We start from the raw sequence: 13,718 nt of genomic DNA, 5'->3' as shown, positions 1-13,718 counted from the left end.
GACAGGAGGACATCGCGATGCTGCAGATATAGTGGCCGGCTCCACACAGCGCTGCCGGCACAGACAGGAGGAGATCGCGATGCTGCAGGGAACTGGCCGGTGAGTGTACTGATTCACTGCCCCCCACGCTGATAATGATGCGCGGGGAGCAGTGAATACAGCCGCACATGATCACTCCAGGCTGTAGTTGCCAGGGGTGGTGATCATGCGGCAGGCTGTTTAGTAAGCGTGCATCCCCCGCCCACCTGTCAGCGCCAGCTTCGGCGCTGAGAGATGGGCGGGAGGGTGGGCGTGCATATCTAATGAGCGGGTCCACATGGTCACGGCAGGCGCTGCTGCAGCCTGCTTGTGCCCCCGATGACCCGCTCCACCGCAGCACCCTCATTCCCCGCAGCCCTACATTCAGACTATAAGACGCACCCCCCACTTTCCCCCAACATTTGGGGGGAAAAAAAGTGCGTCTTATAGTCCAAAAAATACGATAGGTTTAGGCTCCTATCAGAGAAAGGACGCCTTGTATCTGGGGGTCACACATGAATGGCCAATATAAGTACCTTCATTTTATAAAGTATATTCTATTTAGCAGTAATGCAGTTTAAATATTCTATAATTAGACCACGATTTACCATTTGAAGGTTTTTTTAAGTCACTTTCCTCTTTTTCCTTGTTGTAATAATGGCTATTGTTTTTGATGCTTAATTCATCAAAAAGAATTTGGACTTTTTCCAAAGTTGCAATTGATGAATCAGAATAAAATATCTGGAATTGCTAAACTCTGCCCACAAAGTGGAAAAAAAAAACAAGAAAAAAACAGACAAGCACAAAAAAATAGACTTAAAAGAAAAACAGAATAATGAATTAGGTGCAAACAAAAAGAGGCAAAACACAAAAAACCTAGATAGAAAATAGGCAAAGAGGTTGTAAATGTCTGCAAACATCTGAGTGTTGCTGCCTTCCCTTTCTCGTATCTGAGCTACTTCTACCTATGGCACGTTTGCTGGGTATGCCATCATTCTGCTGGATACGTTTACGTATTTTTTTCCAGGTGTCCGTCCCCCTTCATAAGTAATCCCTTTGATTGCTCACTCTGCGTCATGTCTCGCTATTTTTAGAATTTCTTGCCTTTTTGCATTTTTTAGGATTTAATAAAGTGAGTGACTTTAATGAATCAGGCTGGTATAAGCTCAGGATGGTAGACTCACAATTTGGAAAGTCCTCTTGTATGGATGCTAAAAATACACGGCCATTATATGCCAGGAACACCCCCTTGCATAAACATTAATTGTACACATTGCGCCTTATCCACTCAAAGAAAGCGGAAAATCTGTCCTTTTGGCCTTGGCCTAAACCCTTCTTTTCTTCTATAGGAAGGAGCAGCAGACTGATAGCGGTGTCTGTTGAAGGTATGTTGGAACGTCAGACTGACGGCGCTGTCTGTCGGAGGTATGTTGCAGCGTCAGACTGACGGCGCTGTCTGTCGGAGGTAGGTTGGAGCGTCAGACTGACGGCACTGTCTGTCGGAGTTATGTTGCAGCGTCAGACTGACGGCACTATCTGTCAGAGGTATGTTGGAGCGTCAGACTGACGGCGCTGTCTGTTGAAGGTATGTTGCAGCGTCAGACTGACGGCGCTGTCTGTCGAAGGTATGTTGCAGCGTCAGACTGACGGCGCTGTCTGTCAGAGATATGTCAGACTGACAGAGCTCCCTGTCAGAGGTATGCTGGAGCTCAGGAGCGTATATGTATGACTGAGGGTGTAAACGCTGTATGCACAGACTGGATGGCGGGATGACAATATCACTTACCCTGAGCTTGTGCTCCATGTGCGGCTGTGAGGTGATGGTAGGGAACAGAGCTTGCTGGGACGGTTTCATGTTGAGCAGAGCAGCGTCAGGCCGCGGATTAATGTGATGGATGACGTGAAACTCCATAGGGGAAGGCTGTGTCAGGACTGTGCTTGAGGGAACAGTCAAATCCACTGCAAAACAAATAATCAATAATCACTTATTAATCTGGAATCTCCAAGCATTCCCTGCTTGTTCGGAGTCTGTACAAAGTTTACTATGGTGATTTATGCTCTTGTACTGTACACAAATATGGAGGAAAAAAAAATAAAAAAATTACTATTCCGTTGCTCATAGGGTTGTTGGATGCTGCCAACTTCCACAAGACACCGTGTCCCCACGTACCTGCACGCAAACTATCGGCAGAAATTTGGGAACAAGTGCCTGATGTCGGCATATCTCCAACTACTAGAGGTGGGTTTACCAACAAATTTAATTACAGTTTCCGATGACAACCAACTGAATCATTTCAATTTATATTATAATTAAAGATGGATTACATCATTTACAGTGACAGGAATATGCAAATACGCTTATTTTTAGTATAATCCCATGTTTGAAAAGAGACTGATATTTCAACTTCTTCGAAAGCACTGACATTTGAGAATGATTTTATGTTCTATACAAGGATATATTTTCTTTGGCGTGTCACCATTCCGGATACAACCTGAACGAGCTGCACATTGTCAGGCTTTACGATGCATGGGAGGAAGGCGGGATAAGAAAATTAAGCCAGGGTTGTCTCCAGTTCAGTTATGGGATATTATTTTCGGGTGAAATGAGAGTAAAGTTACGTGTTATAGCTTCTGACAATAGACTCTGCATACTAATACATGTTCTAGAGAAGGTTTAAAACGGACTTTCCATAATCAATCACCAAGTCTGACAAATATCTTGGCCTATTTACCGCTCAATTAGAACCTCAAATGACAACCAACCATGCAGAAAACCTACAAATAATCCACCCAGCCTCCTTTACCATTATTCATAGATATGGGAGCAATATGGCACATGTAGACATGAATGACTGAAGTCTTAATATACTTCTGCAGAAACAAAAAGTTGCATCAAGTAAGACAACGAAAACAAAACCTGCTGCTTTTAGTGGCCAATGTGGAACACTGAATTCCACGACTCTTAACATTCCTCTATTAAAAGGGTTGTCATAGTCAGAGGTTCCTCGGGTCACTGAAGGAAGAAGTGTCCGAGGGCCCACCCGCCATCCATACAATCATTGGATTGTAAATGCTGCTGTCATCCGTGCCCACACTGGATTATCATAACTATTGCTAGGCCCAAACAAAAATTTGGAATTCAATTTTTCTGCTCCGTGATAGGAACACAAGGACAGAATTATTGCAAGAAACTTAAAAAAGTCCAAATAACTTCAAAATCAACTCCAAAGTAGGCCTGTATTCTGCCGTAATTGGGAAATCAGTATTCTTTGTATTAAGTTTTTGTTGGGTCAGTCTCACCCTTTGTGATTTGCTTTCATGTAAGTTATCCATTTCCAATGGCTTTGTATTAAAAAAAAAAAACAAAAAAAAAAAAAACCACTTAAGGACCAGTTGATTTTTCATTTTTGCGCTTTTGGTTTAATAGACTCTTCGAGCACTTGAACCTGCAATACTCTGATCACTTGTTCTATATACAACAATGCCACAGCATTGCTGTATATAGAAGTAATCACAGTCTATAAACGCCAGTCATGGGATGGTTTCACAGAAGTACTGAGATGACAAACCTAGGGGTCATCAGCTGACCACTGGCTGTCATGATAACTCCTCAGCGTCCTGCAAATCGCGTCACAAATGCACCAATGATGATTCAGAAGAGCGTGCCCCCCAGCTTAGCACACGTTAAATGCCACTATCTCAGATTGCAGTTTCATAAAGAAGTCGGGGATCAGCGCCGCGCTTATCACCATTCGATCCAAAGGATAATTTTCCAAGTCATTTATTAGGAAGCATGAACAAGTTTACATGTTTCAGGGGTCTCTGCCCCCTTCCTCAGGACAATGCAACAATGACACAGAAGATTTTACTATCTCAGATTGACAGTGGCATTGAACAGGTTAACAGCAGTGGGCAGAGCACAGCTCCACTTGTGGCTGTTAGAGGCAGATGAAGGCTGAATGATTCAGCCCTCATCTGCAGGGATGCTGATCCCGGATCAAAGGCGGGGAGACGACTCATGATGTACATTCCATTCCCCATTAATAGCCACATATAGGCACGTGTAATAAATGTGCCCATGGGTGATTTATTTTTAAAATATTGGATTTCACACATCTGAGTTTTTACAGTCTATGATTGGACAATTCTGTCTGGGCCAACTGGACCCAAACTCTTCAGAATTTTATCTGGATATTTTGACACAGATAGTCCAACCCACCATAAAAAAAAAAAAAAAAAAAAAAAAAAGTTATCCCACTATATGTTAGATCTTAAAATATAACCTTTGATGTGTATACCTTAAAATAGAAGAAAAAAAAAAAACAAACACACTGTGCAAACAATGATACAAATAAGTCGACTGGTGAAGTCCAATGAAGCCTTAACCAGTACTGTATCGGATGCCTAAGAAAGTGCCCATTGCTGCTCATGGGTACACCAGACAAAAGTACGGAGATGTTCACATGTACTGGTATAACCGCATCATATATCTAATAGTCGCCTGTCAAGTTACGGCATTATGCTTGGCAAATATACAGGAGTGAAGCGTAAATTACATAGTCCAGGTGTTTCTATATAAAAAGAAAAATCCCTAAATTTCTAGCAACAACCAACATTTATGTAGAGGATATCAGACACACCTTATGGCTTCCAGATAAACATTTCACTTCACACAGTCACCATTTGGTCAATGATGATACAATATGAATTGAGGAGAACAGACTCAACCACGTCTAGTGATGATGAGGCGTCTATAATCCATCCAAATACTTAAATCTGTTAAACGTTCTGGCCTCCTTTACTGGCAGGTACAGCCAGAGATGGCGAACAGTAGATCATGTCTCCCGACGCGTTTCCGCAATGTGATTCATCAGAGAGTAATGCATAGAGTACAGCAGCATCTGCTGCCACTGAACAGATCAGGGTGACAGGGCGCTCTGCCGCATTAAGGTCCCTGTAAGCTGTGTGTCAGCGTTCAATTAATTCTGATTTGTACACGGCGCGGTCGCAAAGTGCGCTCAAATCAGATCTGGCTTTGTGATCACGCCTCCTTCCGGTTTATGGAACACATGATGCCGCCATGGAGTGCGCGCTCCACGGTCATGTGCACTACCTCACAAGTGCGTCATCTCACACATCTGAGTTTTACAGTCTATGTATGAACAGTTATATCCAAGCCGGCTGGACCCAAACTTAACAACAAAATATCTACGTATGAGACTGTTGAGATTGGGTCAGGAGGCCCGTAGCTAGTTTGGAAACTGTGGGCTCTACACGAACCATGAAATCTGGAAGTGTGAAAGCGGCCACAATTACGTTACATGCCACAGTTCCAGTGACGTGGCAATGTCCCCTAATCAGAATCATAGATATATTACACTGATAGCGACATTTAGTAATCTGTCACCAGGTTTTTACTGTCAATCCATCTGTGAATACAATAAAGTAGCAGTAAGGACACCAATTCCAGCGATGTGTCACTTGCTTGGTTTCTTAAATCACTGCATTATCTGCTGCAGATCTGCTAGTTCTCTCAATGAAAAGCTCCTACTAACTAGTCCTCAATATTAATGAACTCTTCAATCTCTGCTTCTCTACCGTTAATAGCTCTGTATTTATACACAGTGTAGGCAGAAAGATGTCAATCATTGATGGTGGGCGGGGTTACACTGCTTATCATTCAGAAGACTAGCAAATCTGCAGCAGATAAAATAGGGTATTTAATAAAACTACAGCAAGAAGCCCAGGAAGTTACACATTGCTGGAATCAGAGTATGTCCCTATTTTAGGTTACCCTCAGATTGGGAAGCACAAGCCTTTAAAGGGTTAGCAGATGACAATTGGGCACAATTTGTAAGAGGAAGTAATATTTTTATTCCTAGAAAACTCTTAACTCTTAACTGTTAAGAGGAAGCAAAAATATTATTTCAAGACCAAAACGAGAAGATTTAGATTTTCTCAACATTTACTTGCACCTCCTGTCCCAAAGAATTGGTAAATTAAGTAGAGGAAAATAATATTAAGCCATGTTCACACAGAGTGTTTTTTTTCATTGGTATAACAATAGCATTGCAAAGCCAACTCTGAAGAAACCTTTATCTCACAGACCTTCGAAATGCAATGTCTGCGCAAATAGTTCAAAGGGACCATTAGATATAGAAACTGGTGGGCTCCCAATTCACATTCCCTGCTGATATTACAAAAGTTGTAGAAATCCAGATGAATCCTTTACAGGGGTTGTCTTTAAATAAAGCTTAATTATTCTATTTCATAAAGTAAAATCAAGATAATCCTCTGTAAACTAAATACGTCAACCGCAAAACAAATCTCTTCTGAAAATCTGCTACAATGTATCAGAGCAGATAAATGTATCAGCCTGACGTTCCGGAGGTTTAGCTGATATAATGTTCTATCTACTTTACCCATCAGGTGGGAGCAAAACTAGGAATGTGCCATAACTTTAGAGAATAGAAAAACACTTTTTCAAGAGGTTCCCCATGATAAGAGCCTCTGATCTTGCTGTAGACAAAATAGTCCTCTTTTAGCTTAAATACCCTTTGAATGGCTGTTAGTGGAGCGATGGTTTGGCTGATCATTCGGCCATCAGTCTGCTGCTCCCATACACGAGAGCACTTGTTCTGCTAAGTGCTCCTGTGTCCTCTAAGAGAGAGTAGCTGCCATACATCTTTGGTGACGGCTTATCTCTAGAGAACAAAAGGATTGAAAATCTGGCATGTTGAATCCCAATCTTCACCACCAATCACATGTTGGGGGTCTCCATACAGACTAATGTCAGCCGATCCCGTCAATATCAATAGGTTCAACAGTCTAATATGTCCATATGGGGACCTGGCTATATGGCAACTTTGGCCGCTCTACATATTTTACAAGTATAAATCGATATATGCCGCATAGTGTGACATTATCAGAAAGACTGTGACCACACTCCCACTATGGGTCGTAGAGACTACTTCTCTTCACAACAACTTCGAGAAGTACTTTGCTACCATTAACAATGCCTTTGCCTCCTATTACAGAAGATGGGATCACTGGAATAGTTTTATACAAGGTATTACATAAATAAATATTTATAACTATTTAAAAACCTTTTTTTATAACATGAATCCTTTTATTCAAACCTTCAGTCATGCTTTCTTGACAATATGCTTATATTCCTGGAATGGAAGCCTGTTAACATGGTTGAGATTTGTTTACGTTCATTGTTCTTCCTTTTACCCACTCCCTCTTCACCTTGTTTTTCCTTGCCTCCACCCTCCTCCCCTTTTTCATCCCCAATAAAGTAATTGTTTTACCTCCCCTTCCCCTCTCCTTTCTCTTTTCCTATACCTTTCCCCCCCAGATGAAAAGTTTTATTCATACAATAGATCCCCACATGTATTCAAATAATGGTATGCTACGCATAATAATATCTTGATTGTGTGGATTTGATATGTTATTTTGTTAACCTTATTTTAATAAAAATATATGAAAACACACTCCCACTATGCTGTGATGTAGGAGCAGTGCAACATGATTTCTGGCCACATGATTTGAGTCACAGCCAAACTCAATGGATAGCCCTTGCCTTCATTTCTTCATCTTCCCTTAAAGGGAATCTGTCAGCAGATTTTTGCTGCCTCATGGAACAGCGGCATGATGTAGGCAAAGAGGTGCGGAGTCCAACTATGTATCATTACTGAGTGCAGCCTGACAATCAGAATTTTTAGATTCAGCCATGTAGCAGAGCCCAGAGAGCTGTACCGCCCACACCAGGCTCTGTATAGAGATTGTAAATGGACAGTGAGGTGTCAATCAGAAGAGGGGGCATGCCAGACTGCTGTGCAGTGGATATTGTAGTCTGAGCAATGATAAGTCCAGCTGCTTAAATAAACATAGCAAAGAAACAACAGATCAGACTGTGACAAGACAGGCAGCCCTGAATTTTGTGTTAGCCCTTGCAGCATGCTGACTTCAGTTTAGGCCCACTTCACATGTCCATGGTTCCAGTACGTATGACGTCCATTTTCATACATACCGGAGACATGGACATACGCAGACATCCCTGTTTTCTCACAGACACGTGTCAGTGTGTTCCACATGGCAACATGTCTGTTTTTCTCTGGCAGCAAGCATGGGTGTCACACGGACCACACACTGATGTGATCCATGTGACATCAGTTTGACATGTATCGGAGAAAACACGTGTCTTTGAAATAAATTATTTTATATACTTACCTGTCTCCAGCACCTGTCTCTTTGGCGCTGCTGTCACTTGCTTCCTGGCCCGCTCATTATTCTCATGCGTATTCACAGAAGCAGCAACGTCGGAGACAGGCGAGTATAGAAGTTCCTGCTGTCTTTAGCCCGCTTTACACGCTACAATAAATCTTACGATGTGTTGGCGGGGTCACGTCGTAAGTGACGCACATCCGGCATCGTAAGGTACATTGTAGCATGTAACAGCTACGTACGATTGTGATTGAACGGTAAAACATTCATCGCACGCATGTCGTTCATTCCTCATGAATTGAACGTCAGATTGTTCATCGTACCCGGGGTAGCACACATCGCAGTGTGTGACACAATGGGAACGATGAACAGATCTTACCTGCGTCCTGCGGCCGGTAATGCGGAAGGAAGAAGGTGGGCGGGATGTTTACGTTCCGCTCATCTCCGCCCCTCCGCTTCTATTGGCCGGCTGCCGCGTGACGTCGATGTGACGCCGAACGTCCCTCCCACTCCAGGAAGTGGACGTTCGCCGCCCACATTGAGGTCGTATGGACGGGTAAGTACGTGTGACGGGGGTTAATCGTTTGTGCGACACGTTCAACAAATTGAACGTGCCACACATACGATGGGGGCGTTGCAAATCGCATACGATATCGTATTTGAAATTGCAACGTGTAAAGCAGGCTTTTGTGCCATCACAAATAGCACACAGAGAGCACACTCACAACACACACAGAACACGCACACACACCACGGACCGTGAAAAGTGTATTTTTATCACGGACGTGAGAAGGGGGCCTTACATAGCAAAAACCTGCTGACCGATTCCCTTTAAGAAACTTGATGTCTACCATACTTACACATTACGCTGTGCACAATCTGCCTACAAAGATCTAATGTCTATGGCTGCCTTTCCAAACATGGAGCTGGTATTACAGACACAGAGCAGAATATCTCAAGATTAACAACAGACGAGACAGGGAGTGGAGCGCGGCCTGCTAGCAAGTGCCTAACCACAACCCTATCAATGCTCCTGCCCTGCAGAAATAGTGCACTTTGAACAAACTAATCTCAATCTATTTTAGTACCATGAAAACCAGTTGTGGCTCCACCGAGCCTCGATACTGTTACTCTGTGATCGCTGGGGTACATTGTGCCTCACATGTAATTATTCCTCTGCATGGAGCAAGGTATGTAGATATCGCAGATACATCTGGTCGCGTTTATGCAATTTCATATTGTCAGCAAATAACTGCTCTCAATTCTCCAGTGAGAACTGAAATGTTGGTGCGTTAAAGAGGAAATGACAAGCTAAAAATAAAACAAGGTGAAGTGTTTTTATATATCCTGTTTTCTACGAGGCAGGGGTGCATTGTGTCTCTGGGGGCGTTAGGGGTGACAGAAGAATTTTAGGATGATTGAACATATGGCATTAATCTTCTATCTATATTTAGTGATACTACTGTGATGGGATCGGCGTGTGCATATTTGCTGTAATCTGGAACAGATCCATACAGCACATTGATCCGCCTGCCTTCTATGCGATGTCTCCTCTTTTCCTTCAACAACGACATATAATGACATTTAATCTTTCCTATTCGCCTTGTACAAAGATTGAGGGGAAAATATTTATCCTGATCTCGGTGTTATCTGTTGCATTTTTAGGAGGGGCCTGAAACAGGTCAGCGCAGCAAAGAGAAGTAGTCTCTTGTATAGCAACTCTTGCACAGAAAATAGGGAGTTTGCAAAGCAACCCATAGGGCCCTGTGCGCACGCCGTGGAGTTTGCCGCGGATTTGCTGCAGAAAATGTGTCTAACATTGCTGCAGTCATTCCCCAGCAAATCTTATGGGTTTTAAAAAATGCTTTGCGCACACTGCGTTTTTTTTATAGACTCGCGGATTTATCCGCGGATTTTCCGCTGCGGAATTCATGAGCATGTCACTTCTTTTCCGCAAGTACGTGCGGTATTTGCCATAGATAATGGGAAAATCTGCGGCAAAACACAGCAAAAATGCGGGTGCGGTTTTATCGCATTTTTTACCGAGGGTGCGGGATTCTTTCATAGGATCCGTTTTTTTTCTCAAGAAAAATGCAATTTCTAGTGCGCACATAGTCTAAGGGAGTTGTCCCATGTCCTGCTAGGGCATAACATTGGCACAGAATGAGGGGATCTCCCATTCAGGACCCCCTTAAAAGAAACAGAGGAGAGAGGGACCACAGTATGGCTGCCATCCTACATCGTCTCTGAAATGACCACAGAAATGTAGCTGAAATGTTTCCTGGCAAAAAGAGCCGTTTGCCTGGGATCTCCGGAGGTGATGACTCTCAGATAAAGAGATGTCAATGAGGAGTTAACCCCCTTTAAATTGCTTGAGAAGTTTTGCAACATCCTATACCTTGATCACTACATTACGATGAAGCCAACGATGTGTGCACTCTGCCATTGTATCTACAAATCATTAGGGGTTAATATTTCCACTGTAACACATTTATACCCCATTATGTCCTGTATGTACAGAAGATCAAATGATACTGGCAAATTGATGGGTGGGAGATCTCTGGTATATGGCATAATTTGTTTGCCAGTGAACATCCACCATCTTCTCGGGTCTTAATAGACTTGTGCTTTATCCTACAAACTGAAGAACATCTACCGGGAATGCAGGACAATGATGGGAGAATGCCAATAAGGAAAATGACGGCTTGTATGTCCGCAATGTTAGTAAACAGTCCGTCTCACGATGACTAAGCCGGCTCTAATCGTTCATAGTCCTGTTCTGTTATATGGGGCTTTCCACAAACTCAATCAACAGCTTGTACCAAGCTCACAAAGGACCTCCTCATCGTGAGTCATATTTCATTCTCTATCATCTGTATTTACCTATTGTTTACATTCTTTTTTTTTTCATGGATTTTGGTAACAGAACGTAACGGGATAACCCGCAGTACAAAGAAAGGATTATTCATACTGTGACCAAATACCTGGACCCTTCGGAAACATGACACCGGCCTTCTCTGAGTTATGGGTAACATCATTTTCATCTGAAGCGAGCATATGGCACAGCACAGCCACATCTGAAGGCTAGCTGGCAAGCAGACATAGTAACCCAATCTTACCTTCACCCCCTAACAAAGGGATGGGAATCTGTTCTTTTTTTTTTTACTGAATCGAATGCATGTCAAGAAGGATCTCAACCCACACAAGAGAGCGGAGTATAACAGCACAATGGAAGAAAGCGAATGCTTTTACCTAAGGATGACAACCGAAAACGCGGAAAATTATCCAAAATTAAGCACACTTAAATCCCATTGTAGGTTACAAAGATGGCTACCTGACATTATATACAAGGCATTTACTATATAAGTAATGAAAAGAGCCAGTAAATATATATTTTCCGTCTCTTGCTGTGGATATTTTTGGTAATATGAAAGTTTAAGCCGTTTTGACAATGGAGTTAGACCATTAATTTCTAATCCTGTAAAAATGGCTTTATCATTAGGAAAAGGCCATCAATATAAAATGGATGGGGGATTGACTGTCAGCACCCCGCGGCGTAGTTGTTTGAACGAGATGCAGTGCTAGTGTGGCATCCCCTGCAATGTTACATGAAGAAAAATATAACCTAAATATGTAGGACAATATGAAACTGATTATATCCCCATTTGATTTATCGTATTTTATGAAATGTATTATTTTGTAATATATTTTCTGCAGTTTGAGGGCTGTAACAGTATATAATTACTTATATATTATAATATATATATATATATATATATATATATATATATATATATATATATATATATATATATATATAATTTACTGGTACTATGAACTCTGGGGTTAATGTATGTATGATATACCGTTGGAAAATTTACATCTCCACCTTACTGAGGGATTTTACTTTACAGTACTTATTTGTGTCCCTATTTGCTCTTGTATACATAAATATACCCCCGTTTTTTGGAGCTATATGTACTGATCGCACTATACTTGCTTTACCATCATATTTGCCCACAAACAACATGGCGGCCCGGAGCGCATGCGGTGGGCATTCCCACTCTGACACTGCCTGAAGATGCTTCCTTAAAAAGGAGAGGCACGGATCTAATGACGTCAGGAGGATTTCCTCCCACCCACGCTTCTCCTGGAATGGTCGGATGGCTTTGATCACATGTTTGGAATACCACCCACCGCTTGCGCTCATTACATGGCACCCTAAAAACACACACCTTTCTTCACTTCCCTTATGGCCCCAGAAGAAGATCTACCTCGAAACGTACGTCGGGCAAGGGAGGGGACCCGGTGACTGAGCTTCACAACATTTAATATGGGTAAGTCTGGAGCATTGTTCGGTTACATTTTTTCGCTGAACGTACGGGCAGACTGGTGTGGTTTTTGAGCTTGAGCGCCACCTAGTGTCTGCTCTGCTGAACAGCTTGGCGATTGCTCCATTTTTTTTATATATTCTTACTTGAGCCTGTGCTCCAGATACGGTTGTAACACGTATATATCTTTTTGCCCATTTATTGATTGGGTCAGTGTTCGCTCTACTGTCCGGTTCCCTTCCCACTTTGGCCTTTTTACAGTGTCCACACTTCTCTCTTGTCAATGGTTGGATTATGTATTTAATTTATGGTGGTTGAATATTTACTCAGTATCTATAATATAATGAACTGTTTTTTAGAATTTTGTGATAAATAAAATCAATTTATTAAACAGTCTGAGCATTCGTTATAATTATACTGTTGTATCTATCTATCTATGGGTCACAAAAACTCCCAAGAGTTATGTTCATGGTTTTCAATGTGTATGATGGGAGTGACCCGATGATGAAATAATGAGGTCCAAGTTTTTCCCTATTTTTGTGATTAATGTTACATGGCTCCGTCTACCCACAGGGTCACATGGTAGGGCGGTGCAGGGGATTGCATCGCTGTGTTTTGAAGTGGACGGGACACAGCAAGAACACCCTACCATTAACCTTCAGTTAGTTGCGTCAAAATACTTCCACTATTAGGCTATGTGCGCACGTTGCGTCGTGTCCCTGCAGAAATTTCTGCAGAGACTTGACAGCACATGTGCGCTTCAAATCGCTGCAGAAACACTGTATAATGGATGTAGTGTTTCTGCAGAAAAAAAGCAGATTTCATGCGCTTGGGATGCTGCCTCTCCCATAGACAGAGCGGGAGCTGCATCCAAAGCGCACGGAATAATTGACATGTTGCTTTTTATAACTCAGCGATTTGGAACAAACTTTTGACATCCAAATCACTGCGCTCTCAAACGCAACGTGCGCATGGATTATGCACAATCTTCATAGATTGTGCTGAGGACGCAGGACACATGCATTTACGCTGTGGTGCAATACGCAGCTTAAATGCATGAAATTCGGCAACGTGCGGACACAGCCTTAGTCGCTGCACCTCGCTGTGGCACATACAGTAGAGGCCACGTATCGCGATGCT

General features: G+C 42.4%; 1 protein-coding gene across 7 annotated transcripts in view; it reads right to left on the bottom strand.

Annotated features, from left to right (window-relative positions):
• HDAC7 (histone deacetylase 7) overlaps positions 1 to 13,718 on the bottom strand; it is a 533,886-nt gene that overhangs the window by 89,122 nt on the left and 431,046 nt on the right. For all 7 annotated transcript variants that reach the window (XR_012750574.1, XM_075337158.1, XM_075337160.1 and 4 more), the window contains one exon: positions 1,805 to 1,977. Coding sequence is in view for 6 of the 7 variants with exons in the window: in XM_075337155.1 (XP_075193270.1) it covers positions 1,805 to 1,977 (173 nt within the window). In the remaining variant the exon portion in view is untranslated. The remainder of the gene's footprint in view (positions 1 to 1,804; positions 1,978 to 13,718) is intronic.

The sequence above is a fragment of the Anomaloglossus baeobatrachus genome, chromosome 2 (assembly GCF_048569485.1).
Source record: "Anomaloglossus baeobatrachus isolate aAnoBae1 chromosome 2, aAnoBae1.hap1, whole genome shotgun sequence".
NCBI lineage: Eukaryota > Metazoa > Chordata > Amphibia > Anura > Aromobatidae > Anomaloglossus > Anomaloglossus baeobatrachus.
This window is presented reverse-complemented; position numbering and strand designations above follow the sequence as displayed.